The sequence below is a fragment of the Toxotes jaculatrix genome, chromosome 12, assembly GCF_017976425.1.
Source record: "Toxotes jaculatrix isolate fToxJac2 chromosome 12, fToxJac2.pri, whole genome shotgun sequence".
Lineage (NCBI taxonomy): Eukaryota > Metazoa > Chordata > Actinopteri > Toxotidae > Toxotes > Toxotes jaculatrix.
Genome location: NC_054405.1, coordinates 12,565,610 through 12,579,635, shown reverse-complemented (window position 1 = coordinate 12,579,635; position 14,026 = coordinate 12,565,610). Strand labels below are relative to the sequence as shown.

Genomic DNA, 14,026 nt, shown 5'->3' with positions numbered 1-14,026 from the left:
GTCAGACTGTGTTCTGTACATAACTGTGCATCTACATCATCCAACATAAGATATTTTGATGATGAGGGTAAACCCTGTAAAGAAGCCCAAAGAAAGAATGAAAGAAGGGAGATTAAAAGGAGAAGAATAAGGATAGCATGTAGAGGTTAATTGTCAAACTTCAGATGAGCTGTCACAGAAATGTACCGGCAGGTAAATCCAAACCACATTGATGCCAAAAATCCTGTTCGCTCATTGACTTGCTGTCTTTTCTCATCTCTTCCTGCATCACTTTGTTCCTGATGAGTAACATGCTGAAATGCTGAGAGAGAGACGCAGTCTGGCTTTACACAGCAATGGATGCAATTTTGTTCTAGACAGAAAAAAAAAAAAAAAAAACTTTGATAAGAATAACTGACCATCAAGTCAAGCGACATTATGCTCAATGAGGATAATCGGACGAACTGCGCTGCCTGACACTGAATTGTTACCAAGTTACTGTTTCTTCATCGTCCTCAGAGTGTGCTGGGAGATTGCCACCGTGTGCTGCCAGTGCGGCTGCACATGAATCACTGAGAGGTTTGTTTTGAAAGGACTGGTGGGCGGGAGGCGGATGTCCATGTCCACAGTGTTCACTAGATGACCATTTACAGCATCAGTAATACAAGCCATACTGTAATTCAACCAGCAGCTAAGACAAACCAAAGGCCTGGGAGAAAAAAAAAAACACGAGGGCTGGCATTAATTATTTCTGCGTCCATCATGGGTGGATAATAACAAATGGCTCTTGAGTGGTGCTCTCTATCCTTTAAAAGAGAGACAGCCACGACAGAGTGAGAATAGTGTTATCGCGGCTAAGAGCTAAAATGGCCATCAGTCTTGGCTGTGACTGTAAGTTTCAGGGATATAGTGAGAGCTCATCCAGGAGCTGCGTCATCTTTAAATTTCTGCCATTATTTCTTAATAATGTTTCTTCTTTCTCTCCCTCCAGGGAAATACTCCTCCAGTGGTGGTGAACACTGACACGCTCGATGGCTCCCCATATGTAAGGATTATGTTTAATCTTCCCTTTATTGTATTATTACATTAGGCTCAAACACATGACTAACTTAACTGCCTTCATATTCAGTCTGTATTGTCAGTCACTCCATTCCTTCCCCAGCATCCAGGTAGGTCTGTGCTCATTGTTTTAATCTTTGTGATAACAGTAATTAATTTTACTCCTTTTTAATTGAGGAATAAAAAAAAAGAGTTTCTCTGTTTGATACACATTTGACAGAACAGAAACATCACTTCATTTGATTTCAAGTTCTTCAATGAAGCCATTTCCAAAAATGAAAGCAGTGAACATATTATCACGAATTGTGAGGGATTGGAGAGCGAGGCTTCTCAGAGAAAAGCCTGCCATCGCAGACCAGTCTTTCTGCACCACCACAGCACTAAGAAAAGTTGTTTTCTAGGTCAGACACCAAAACAGCGAAGTCTAAATTCACTCTTCCTCAGGGACTTCCTTAATTGCGGTGGTAAAGCTGATGTGTAGCTAAGTTGTTCAGCCAGAAGGCGATTTAGACTGAAGGAACAGTGCTGCTATTGTCTACCAGGTACCACACTAGTCCACACATAGAGCACGTCGACGAGCGACAAAATGCATTTGGACAGAACATCTGGTCAAGGGATGATATAATTATTTCTGGTGGAGATGATGCTGTGTTCAGGAGCTGATGGGAAAATCCCCCCTCCAGGACTTCTGAGTCAGTTAATGAATAGCAAAACAAATGAAGCCCAGAGGGTAACTGCTGAACCAACATAAGCTGAGGATTTAGACTCTTATTTTGGGTTATACTTCCTTTGTACAACAGTTCAACTTGTATAATAGTATAATTAATTGTAAAAAAAAATCCTTAAAATCTAATTTTCTGTGCTTGACATTATAAAGACTTAGACTTAGACAGACTTTATTGTCATTCAGGTATACAATGTATACAGAACGAAATTTCGTTGCATTTTACATTTATAAACATTTGTTTCTGACAGGTGAATGGGACAGAAGGGGAAATCGAGTACGAGGAGATCACACTGGAGAGAGTGAGTCTGAGAAAATGATCTTTTAAACTTCTAGACACATTTACAGTAAATGTATAAGACATCTGCAGAGCTACCATATTGATTATTAATAGCTTTAGTCTTGATCGAGTCAAGAAAGCATGATAGATCCGACTATGCGTAATCGTTCCCATTAAATGCCCCTGGTGTGATTAATGATCACCATGTATGTGTGTTTGTATTTGCTCCTGCAGGGGAACTCAGGCCTGGGCTTCAGCATTGCAGGGGGAACGGACAACCCCCACGTGGGCGACGACCCCAGCATCTTCATCACCAAAATCATACCTGGAGGAGCCGCGGCTCAGGATGGACGGCTGAGGTAAAACCGCACACTCTAATGTTACAGTAAACACAAAGCCATTCATCTTCCCACAGCCAGGAAACAGGAAATCCAGCATTCAGTAGACCAGGCTAGGCTAACTTTTCTACCAGCAAACACACTTAGGGAGGAGAAACAGCCTAAACAGAAGCTCACCTCTTCCTTCTGAGTCCAAAGTTTTGTACCACACATTGACTGTATAACCCGCTCAACACCAAAGTTACATGAGAGAGGACATGCTTCTTTAATTCAAGATCTCAATGCCTCGACCAAACTACTACTACTTTTATTTGTCGTTCAACATCATCAATGTGTAGAAACTGCAGAAACAGCAGCAGCAGCATCAGATTTTAGATGAAAATACTGTGTTCACACCAAATAAACTGCGGCAAATGATACATTCAAGAGGAGCCATTTACAAGAATATGTGGTAATATCAGATTTGTTTTCCCACTTGTTTTCCCGATTAAACTGCAATAAACAAGACATGTACGGAGGCATCTTCCTCATCCTCCTCTTTACAGTTGACCTATAAACGTCCATCTGGAATGACTTCAGAGTATAAATCAGGCCTGGAGAAAATGCTTTTATTTGCCTGAATGCAGATTGTTGTTGTTTTTTTTTTTTTCCTTGACCGTTACTGTCTGCTTCGAGCTACATATCTCACATATCTTGAGGAAAATACTATGAGCTTCATGTTGTTTTCAGAGTGTCTATTTGATGGTGCAAACATTCACTTTCATTCAGGGTAATTCTTCCACATCAAGTGACCCAGTAGCCCCTGTGATTTATTTGAAGAATTCTTGAAAATCAGAATAAAAGAACTCTGTGAGGTTTATGAGAGCATAGTTAAATAGTGCTGATCATTTTGTAATGCATGCACATAAAACTGGCCTTTAAAGCTTAATAATAAAAAAAAACATAATACTGCTTCTAATATTGACTTTGTCAGTGTAAAATCTTTTGGATGAAGATGTCAGCAGTGAGGAGTTGGCTTCAGTGATGTATCTTAGTGGTTAAACCTCTTGCAGCCCTCAAGAATTATTTCGGTCTCAGAAAATTTTACACACTGTAATTTTCATGGCCGTAAAATCAATTTTAAACACATGAATGGAGTAGCGATAAGTTGAGTTTTAGGCCCTTGGAGGAAGAATGTGTACTTCTGAAAATAGCTATTTCATCAAAATCTTGCCTGAAAATCAGCTTCTCCCCTGCACACACTGTCACTTACACTTCACATCTCAACTCCTCATGATTTTCAAGAACAGTTAACACACAGAGAGCTATACTGCAGCTAACCCTTGCCCTAGATCAACAGCACAAGGGTTTCTGCTCTCTTTAATACTGAATACCGAGAGCTGGGGGGAGGAAAGGCCAGATGTCTTAGGAGAAACTGGATCTTCAACACAGCTATAGTTGGAGATTGACTGCTCCTGACCTTGTCTGGTGAAGGATTGCGACCGTTTTCTTCACCAAAACAAAAACTCTGTAGCTGTATTTTCACTCTCCCTCCCACCGTCTCTCTGCTCTCTCCGTTTCTTAGTGTGAACGACTGCATCCTATTTGTGAATGATGTTGACGTGAGGGAGGTGACACACAGCCAAGCTGTGGAGGCCCTTAAGGAGGCAGGTGCTATCGTCCGCCTCTACGTTCTCCGCAGAAAACCAGCAGCAGAGAAAGTCACTGAAATCAAACTCATCAAAGGGCCTAAAGGTATTGGAAAGTGTGGCCTGGTGTATTGCATCAACACTTTTGTGTGGGCTTAAGGATGCTTTATACCCGGCTAAACTGTGCCCACTGGATTTAGTAAATCTGCTCTGTGTTAACCCATACCTTCTTTGCTCACTCTCTGCCTCTCTCGCCGCTTCCTTTTCTCAGGACTGGGCTTCAGCATTGCTGGAGGGGTGGGAAACCAGCACATACCGGGAGATAACAGTATCTATGTCACCAAGATCATCGAAGGCGGGGCGGCTCATAAAGATGGCCGTCTGCAGATCGGGGACAAGATCTTAGCGGTTGGTCACTCATCTGTACTAACTAGCAGCATGCAGAGATGTGCGCCCACACACATACACGTCAGTGACAGCCTCAGACTCTCGGCTTTTAAGCACACAGACACATATTCACACACATGCACACTCACGCAACTGTGTGTATTTAGCAGCACTGAAATATCAAGAGCGAAGATAAATTACAGCTGTAATTTTCATGGCCTGAATTTACTTTCATTAATATGTGAACAGATGTGTAGGATGGAATAAATGTTTAACTGTAGTATGGCCACTGTGAGACACAAGCAGCATTGCTGCCATCTGCTGGAGGACAGGCAGACTGCAACTCAGCAGCTGATGTGAAGCTCCACACCAGCAGCTTCAAAATGGTGCTTGGTTTTTGCTAAATGGTGTCTGAGCCAGTGTTTTATCCCTAAATGGCATATGGCAACATGTTGCAGCTCATTATGAATCTCTTCAGGAATAAAATTACAATCAATTACTTTATTAATTTATAAAAAAAAATAATGTTCTTAGCTTTATTTTCAGCTTGGCTTATCTTTACAGGAAACCACAAGCCCTGTATTTAAAGCAGATGTAATAGATAGTAATAAATAGTGTTGGCTGATGATTTGGACTGTGATACTGTAGTTTGGGTCTGTGTCTAATCTATTTAATGGTTTGCAATTTATTTTGTAATTTCTAAAGAAAGCAGTTGTAATACATTTAACGGTTCATTTTATACTATACCATATTGTGTAGTACTTAAACTGAGGTCTACACTGACAAATTACTTGAAGCTTATTGGGTCTAGCATAAAAAAATTACATTTTATTGTGCCTCTAGACAGCTCATCACTGGGATGATGTGATCCCAGTGACAAGAGCGACTGTCATAAGCTACCACAAGTCCTCGCAGCTCCCCTTCACACACACAGAGCTTTGTACAGCTGCAGTTAGTGTGCAGCTGTTGATCCTGATTGCTTTTCTCCTGTACTTGTCCTGAATGAACAGGTGAACAACGTGTGTCTGGAGGACGTGATGCATGAGGATGCGGTGGGGGCTCTGAAGAACACAGCCGAGGTGGTGTACCTCAGGGTGGCCAAGCCCAACAACCTGTTCCTGACCAACTCCTACAACCCTCCGGACCTCACCAGCAGTAAGCCCCTCTCCTGGCACACTGGGTTCCACAGCTAGCAAATATCTGACCAGAAAACTCCGTCATCAAATGTCCCGCCTTTGAATAAATGTATTTCCAAGAATGTACACCCACAAAGAAATTTGAGATTTTGACCAGTAGTCAAAAATAGAGGTAGAGGGTTTCTTTTTCCCTTCTCAAAAACAGAACATCTCTCTTGACCTGAATCAGCCCTTGTAACAAAAGAAAACTGCAACAGGCTTTCATAAGATGATAACCAAAAATTGTTCATACTACACATAACGAAAATATCACATTACAAAACTGCATTTAGTCGACGGAAAAGCCAACAGTCAGAAGTCTGAGCTGCTGTTTCAGCTGATACTGCATATCTGTGTACAGTACCCACCTGGTTTATTATACCTCTTTTTGTATTTCTCCAGCATATTCCCATATGGATACTGAACTCAGCCACCCCAACTATCTAGGGTCAGATTACCCACAGGCCCTCACTCCCACCTCGCCTAGTCGGTTTTCTCCTGTTCTGCATGGCATGATGGGAGATGATGACGTCCCAAGGTGAGCAGTGATCCTTACATTTCTCACATATATTGATTTATCATGAGTAGTATTAGCATTAGTGGTGGTAGGATTAGCAGTACTAGTGTTGGTATTACTGTTTCTGCTTGAGTTTGGATTGCATAAAGTATCATTGATAGCATGACTGTCTACTTTCCTCTCTCCGTCATCTCTTTTTCAGGGAGCCTCGCAGAGTTTTGATCCACCGAGGCTCCACCGGTCTGGGATTCAACATTGTTGGAGGAGAGGATGGAGAAGGAATCTTTATCTCCTTCATCCTGGCAGGAGGGCCAGCTGACCTCAGCGGAGAGCTGCACAAGGGCGATCAGATCCTCAGTGTAAAGACACTTATCTTCATAAAGTTGTAACACGCACATTTCATGCATCCCACAGTGGAACTGAATGATTTTTGAGTTGTAGCCATTGACAGTCGTACTGTGTGTGCATCAGGTGAACGGCGTGGACCTGCGTATGGCCACACACGAACAGGCAGCTGCAGCACTGAAGAACGCCGGCCAGACGGTGACCATCATCGCTCAGTACCGGCCTGATGGTACAGCCACAGCTGCCATAGATAACAACACACCTTCAGATTTTTTCATGCATACAGATTTTTATATTATTTAGCCTAGTAACAAGTCTTACAATTTTCACTTCAAATTAGTGACAAAATAATGTCAAATCAGCTGCCAAATCTACGTGTTAAAATGAGGTTTCATCAGAAGAGTCATCCAGTGGAGTGATGCACCTGGTTTTTCTTTATTAACTCTGGCAGAGAGTGTTTGTGTGCTTGTTTGTTTGTTTGTTAGCAGAATATCTCAAAAACAGATTACAAATAAAAGAAGGTGGAAATGCAGGCAATGGCCAAAGAAAGAAGTACTTAGAGTTAGAATTTTAAATTCTGCTAGAAACATTTAGTTCTCTGCAGAGACACATACAGATTTTAAATGTGACATAGTTGCATTGATGCAACTTTGTCAGCTATGAAGCAAACTTCTCATGTGAAGCCAAGTGTGTTTGTATTTCTCTGTTGCAGAGTACAGCCGTTTTGAGGCTAAGATCCATGACTTGAGGGAACAGCTGATGAACAGCAGTATGGGCTCTGGGACCACGACGCTAAGGAGCAACCCAAAGAGAGGCTTCTACATCAGGTCTCATACTTAAAGTAGAAACTGTCTCTTCACTACAATGTGACACAGTGGCTACAAGACAAGCCTTTTGGGTTAATGCACCCTTTTACTTCCTTACAGCAGAGGCCCATAGCTGTTGGGGAACACATAATTGTGATAACATTTCTACCTTTACAGTAGATTGTGATTCAAAGAATTTAAAATATTTAGGGTTCGTTTAATTTAAAGCAGTTTAATGAAAAAATCTAGTCGCAAACGCATTAGCTAACTAGCAATCAATGCATCAGGTTTATGACCAGAGGACTTCTCTTTTGTAGAGTTGCTGTCATATGTTTAGTCATAATCTGAGTAAAATCCATCCACTAAAGTGCTGTTACGCTTCAAGCTGTTGTTTTTAAATTTATGAACCAAATGCAAAGCCTTTCTAAGGCTGAAATATTGAGTTCTGAAAGTGAGAATATGATTCATAGTCTCCTCCAGAGGGAATTTAATTATTAAGGAAATGTATTAACTATATAACCCTGCACTGCCAGATTGTTAAAGAAATGGTATATGTTCCAGTGACAAGCTGGTTTCAACTTTTGTTTTTAAGAAATTGTGCTTTCTTGCACTGCAGACAATGTTAAGATGCCAGAACAGAGAGAAGGAATGACAAATACGTGGCACTATATGAACAAGAAATCACAAAACATTACACTAGATACAGGAAAGAGGACAACATACTATATAATGTGATTTTAAATAATGGCTGAGCTGTAGCCCGCTGTGTGAGGATAATGGGGGTCCAATACATTCAAAATGTTTTATGAGCTGAGCAGTTCATTCCCTCATTAAGTACAGTTTTAGAAATTCTGCCTTTTTTTTAATCAAATTAATTTTTAAATAAAGGTCAAGACTCATGTCTTATGCTTATGCTGGTTTGAGTCATGGCTTCACAATTTTAATATAGGGATTTTTAAAAAATATCCACAGAGAAAATTAATGGAACACTGATTCATGAATCACTTTCTTTACAAACTCAAGGTAGGGTAAGCGCTGCTCAAATCCCAAGACAGGACTGGATTAGACTACATCAAATGTGCACATTAAATGTTACAAACTGTAAAGGAACAGATGCCATAAATTTACACACTGCAGGAAACTACTATCTTACACAGTCCAACAAAGACTTCAAGACAGCATGTACCACAGTCACTTCACTGTGGCTTTACATGTGTGTAGCAGATTCAAGACATTTAACGACATACAAGATTTAGTGTAAACACTAATAAAACTGTGTCATTACTGTGTTCAATGTGAAATATACTGTAGATTTTAATAATCACTGTACTGCACCACCTTACAGAAAACCCCTTTAAATTATAGAAAAACACAAAACAGGCCAAAAATGCTATAGCTCACCACTTCACACCATAGACCTGTTGTTAGTACGAACTCCTGTACATACAAACATAAGGCATCACTGTGTGCAAAAATTATAGTTACATCACAAGCCAGTTTTTACCAAAATACTGCAAAGAAAGCTGCTGAGATCATTCCATGGTTATCTAACTTGTGCAGTTGTGTACATGCAAGTGAGATAAACTTTTCGAGTGCTGCAGCTCTCCACTGTTTTCAGCCCCCTGAACATCATCACTCCACTCATAGCATCTGCTGTCAAAGAATGCTCACGTCAAACCAACCAGCCAGAGTCAGAATACAAGATGATGGGACGGCAGTGAGTGAAGTCTATGAAATGAGTGCTATAGAAAGAGTCATGCACAACAGCAGTTATGTTCATAATAACCCACAGAGTCTGTGCAATCAGCTGAAACAGAAAACCCCTGCCACAATGAGCAAACATTCAGTCATAAAACCACATGACTTCTTTTCCTCTTTCTTTTTATCTGGTGAAAGCTTCGGGCCCAATACTGGGTCCTCGGACCAAGGCTGGCCCATATACTTCCACATCTGGGCTGATTCCAGCCGTTATCTTCCAGTATGACTGACAGCCAGTGAGATTTCCTGTGTGCGCGGCAGAATTGGTCCAGATGTGGAAGTATTAATGACATGTCTCTGCTATACTGCATGTGGGGCTGACTTGGGCCGAGGAAAGAGGAATATACCGAGCCAGAACAAACACAACTATGGGGCCCAAGTCGACGCCAGAATAATTCTAGTATCTTGCTTACCTATAGATGAACTTCATACTTGATGTCCAGCGTAAACGGGTGATCCAGTCCTCGCAAGGTCCAAGTGTGACTCAACAGCCAGCAGTAACAGGACAATTAAAATAGATCTGCTCTGGGTCATGATATCCGTCCTGGATGTGTCAGGTCTCATAATACAGTTCTTTTTTTTTCCTCCAAAAGTCCTCCACCATGTCCACTGATCTGCAGCCATGTTCGCCCCGCTTCATCTGCGTCCGTCTCATTTCAGCGTCGCCGAGAAAACATCGTCTTCTTCGTTTATGACTATTTCTTTTGTTTGCGGTTGAAATAATATAACACGTCTGCCCTCACATCAACGTTACTCTTTACCTTCGCCTTTGTCTGTGCTCAGTTTCCTCAAACAGGTGAACCCTAAGTTACCTCAAGCTTTGTGTTAAATACGGAAGCCCCTGAAATACAAACAACCGAAGGGCAGGTGAACTTTACGGCAACATTTAAGCAGGATGTGTCAAGTAACAAAAGCACAACTTTAGTTAATGAAAAGGAGGAGAAATTAAACTTAATCTAACTGTAAACACTGTAGGAGAATATTTCTTTAATATTTAAAAAATAAAATAAAATAAACAAACAAAAAAAAAAAAAAAAACTTAAAGGTGTTCCTGTCAGATAAATTGTTATGCAGGGAACTTTACTGTTTAGCAAAATTGCACTCCATGCAAGGTTACAGCCAGAATCTCTCACTTGGTGCAGCTTTAATAAAATTACATCCTGGAGTTGGATATTTCCTAGAGAACCATCACAGTTTAAACAGTGTGTGATGTTTTCAGACTGTGGTAAAATGCTATTATGAAGTGGCTCAAACAAAATGGAAGAAGACTGTTCATTATATTGGTGTACAAGAGGTTAAATAGACTTTAAAAGAGTTTTTTTTTTTTTTTTTAATCAAGTGACTGATTCAGTTTCGTTCATCACTCAGGGCTCTTTTTGACTATGACAAAACTGCGGACTGTGGCTTCCTCAGTCAAGCACTGGGCTTCAAGTTTGGGGATGTGCTGCACGTGTTGGACTGCGGAGATGAGGAGTGGTGGCAGGCCCGTAGAGTCAGCCCCCAAAATGAGGCTGAAGAGGTCGGCTTCATCCCCAGCAAGCACAGGTCAGACACACTTTTCCCTGTGAATCACTAAACACCATAATCAAAACTCAGTGTGTGACTACAGCTACTAATTTCTGAGTTTTTAGTTTAGACAGCAAACTACCTGGGATGTATCTAAAAGCTTAATAATTGTTTAACTATTTTTTAACTTGATTGTTCATATTTGAACATTTGTGTGTAAAAGCCATTTGAGCCATCAAGACTTATGTGGTGTTAATCACACAACCACTTTCACCTTTTTCTTTTTCTCCCCTCCCAAATTTTAATGTTTGAAATTTTTTTTGTCCTCATCTCTACAGGGTGGAAAGAAAAGAGTGGTCTCGTGTTAACACCAAAGAGAGGGTAAGTTAATCCACCAGAGCTGTTTGAAAGAGGCTGGTTTTCTCTCAAACTGTCTCCCCCTGTGTGTAAATCTCTGCTCTCGTTTCTTCTGCAGGACCACGGTCGAGACACCCTGAGCACTCAAGGTGATGATTATGAAGCATAACTGTTTACATGTTTTTTTTTAATACTGATTTTTAGCAGATTACATTTACAACTATTGAAATTGGCAGGGTGCAGCAAAACAAGTGCAGGATTTGCTGACACAAGCAGAGATTTTACTATTTTATTTACATACACTTAATGCACATGTTCACTTCTGTAGGATACTGTTTTGTGTATCCATTAGAAGATTAGCACCTCTGTTGAAGGGGCAAGTTGCAGAGCCTAATGCAAATGTGTTAACTGTCAATAACTGCACAATAGGAGCAGTCCTTTCCTTACCTTTACCCTATTCTCTTAGTATCACTGTCATTTAAACCTCACCACCAATTTGTAGATTTGTGGACATCACACAGACTGCCAGATATAAACACAAGCAGTCCTCATTCATATTTTCCTCCAGACTCTGGTCCAAAGTACACTTCACCTCCAACTTAGTCATGTCTTTGCTGTTCTTGTCAATAAAGACATCTGACGTATTAGCTCCGGCATTTGAAAATACATCACGTTCATTACACACACACACACACACACACACACAGAACCATAAACCTAGATGTCATTCTGTAATGGTAAAAAGAAATTTGGCTGAATGCTTCTGTGTTCTGTCTCCAGGGAGAGATAAAACATCTCACAGTTATGAGACAGTCACCCAAGTGGAAGGTAAGGTCAATAAGAAGAAGACGTCCATTATTTAAACCCTTTATTTAAAGTTGGATTTTTGATTTAAGTTCCCTTTTCTGAATGCTCCTACTCTCTTTCTCCTCATGCTAAGTTCATTACGCGAGGCCCATCATCATTCTGGGTCCTGTGAAGGACAGGATAAATGATGACCTGTTGTCTGAGTTCCCTGATAAGTTTGGATCTTGTGTCCCTCGTAAGTAATTATGCTGTCAGTCACAGAGACTCTCTGGTTATTATTTGATGTCAGTGCTGCCACCTGCAGCCATTTTACGGTGATGTCTGCGTAATTCATCCCATCTCAGAGAAGTAATTGCTTTAATTGTGAGATTCTAATACTCTGGTACGAGTGTATACTCGGCTTTTATCGTTTTGTTTATTGCCTGATAGACACCACGCGGCCCAAGAGGGAATATGAGGTGGATGGACGGGACTACCACTTTGTGTCGTCACGGGAACAGATGGAGAAGGACATCCAGAGCCATCGGTTCATCGAGGCGGGCCAGTACAACAGTCACCTGTATGGCACCAGTGTCCAGAGTGTCCGCGAGGTGGCTGAGCAGGTGTGCAGCTAACACCTTGCACCAGGAAATAAAATTTAACAAAAATAATGAGATTGAATGTTTTTCCAATCCTTTGTTGCAGCTGGTTTAATTACTTCCACTAATTGCTAAATAATAACTGGTACAATAATTATAAGATCAGGCACAGGAGAGTTCTTTTTAAATATCATAAATTTATTGGTGATCAAAAATAACTTGCTCCATTAAAGAAATGTCTGAGTTATAAGCTGCAAACCTCTCGTGGCTTGTTGCCTGATTAAATAGCAATTTTGAAGTCATAACTAAATTAACAGTGTGTACTCATCAGTCCTCATCATTTCTTCTTTTCTTTCATGTCTTTTCATTGCTTTTCATTTCTTGTGCACGAGCAGCAGGGGAAACACTGCATCCTGGATGTATCGGCCAACGCTGTGCGCAGACTACAAGCAGCTCAGCTTCATCCCATCGCCATCTTTGTCCGGCCCAAGTCTCTGGAGAATGTCCTGTATGTACCGCAAAAGTTCTTGACGCATTTTGAAATGTCTGGTTAATGGAAATTGAATATGCTGTGCATTGTGAAACATATGTGTTATAGTAGATTATTTTGTATGTGATTTAAACAGAGAGATCAACACTCGCCTGACAGAGGAGCAGGCTAGGAAAGGAATGGACCGAGCCCTCAAACTAGAGCAAGACTTCTTAGAGTGTTTCTCAGGTAAGCGTGCACAGAAATGACGTGTACACAAGGTAACAACACAGAAGCTGGGATTTCAAAGTAGTAAACGTGTATCTTGCCTTGTCTACACACCCTGCATACTTACCAGCAACAGATGGTAAACATGAGCTGATACACCTGCGTTTGTACTCCACTGTATGCTTACTCATAATCCACTGGATGTGAAGTGGTGATCAGAAAAATCCTTCATTTCATGATGAACAAGACTTGAAAAAACAACAGGTTGTCCATATTTTCACTTCATTGTTGGTGCTCCTGTGCACACTTTACAGGGTTAAAAAAATATGTTTCACTTCATGTGTTTTTTTTTTCTACTGTTTAATGCCAGCAAATGCCAATGACAAAACATGCCCCTCCGACAAAGATGAACTTCACATTTACATATTCCTGGTATTGCAGAATGAATTAAATGGGGAAATGAATGCGTTCTGGGAGGACTCCGAGCTTTTTAACATTTAAGAGACACATTTAGGGCAAATCACAGCAGTTGACAGAATATGAATGTTAGATTTCCTGACAAATCCACGGCTATCTGCGATTTATAGCAAATCATGAACAGCTGTCATATGTGACATTTTACCAACCACTGAAGGAATATGTGTGAGAATGAATAAACGTGAGAGACTTTGTAGACACAGACACCAAATGGATACGTGCCTTTTGTTTAACCTTGTGATTTCACATGATAAAGCTGTACATAGATTATCAAACTGTGTTTATGATGTATTTTGATGGATTATTCCTCACACTGTCTCGCAAAAACACATCTGATAAATGTCCATCTTTTTCTCTCTTTTCCTTCCCCTTCCTAATGTTTCCATTATTCCTGCTTCCTGCTGTCTGTCTCTTCTCTTTTGTTTTGCCTCTGCCTGTGCCATTTTTTTCCCCTCCATTCCCTCATTGTTTTCTCTCCTTCCCTCGCACATCCCGCTGCAGCTGTCGTGGAAGGGGACAGCTTTGAAGAGGTCTATCACAAAGTAAAGACAGTGATCGAGGAGCAATCAGGGCCTTACATCTGGATCCCCACTCGGGAGAGGCTGTGA

General features: G+C 40.9%; 1 protein-coding gene across 2 annotated transcripts in view; it reads left to right on the top strand.

Annotated features, from left to right (window-relative positions):
• Positions 1-14,026, top strand: part of LOC121190434 (disks large homolog 4) — a 39,487-nt gene extending 25,461 nt beyond the window's left edge. The window contains exons 3-20 of one of the 2 annotated variants that reach the window (XM_041051156.1): positions 971-1,024; positions 2,014-2,064; positions 2,277-2,401; positions 3,945-4,114; positions 4,280-4,416; positions 5,406-5,550; positions 5,973-6,108; positions 6,290-6,446; positions 6,559-6,661; positions 7,145-7,259; positions 10,365-10,541; positions 10,841-10,870; positions 11,632-11,687; positions 11,800-11,901; positions 12,096-12,268; positions 12,643-12,752; positions 12,871-12,962; positions 13,920-14,026. In XM_041051156.1, the coding sequence (XP_040907090.1) occupies positions 971-1,024; positions 2,014-2,064; positions 2,277-2,401; positions 3,945-4,114; positions 4,280-4,416; positions 5,406-5,550; positions 5,973-6,108; positions 6,290-6,446; positions 6,559-6,661; positions 7,145-7,259; positions 10,365-10,541; positions 10,841-10,870; positions 11,632-11,687; positions 11,800-11,901; positions 12,096-12,268; positions 12,643-12,752; positions 12,871-12,962; positions 13,920-14,026 (2,040 nt within the window). The remainder of the gene's footprint in view (positions 1-970; positions 1,025-2,013; positions 2,065-2,276; positions 2,402-3,944; positions 4,115-4,279; positions 4,417-5,405; positions 5,551-5,972; positions 6,109-6,289; positions 6,447-6,558; positions 6,662-7,144; positions 7,260-10,364; positions 10,542-10,840; positions 10,871-11,631; positions 11,688-11,799; positions 11,902-12,095; positions 12,269-12,642; positions 12,753-12,870; positions 12,963-13,919) is intronic. The other variant, XM_041051157.1, reaches the window with a different exon arrangement.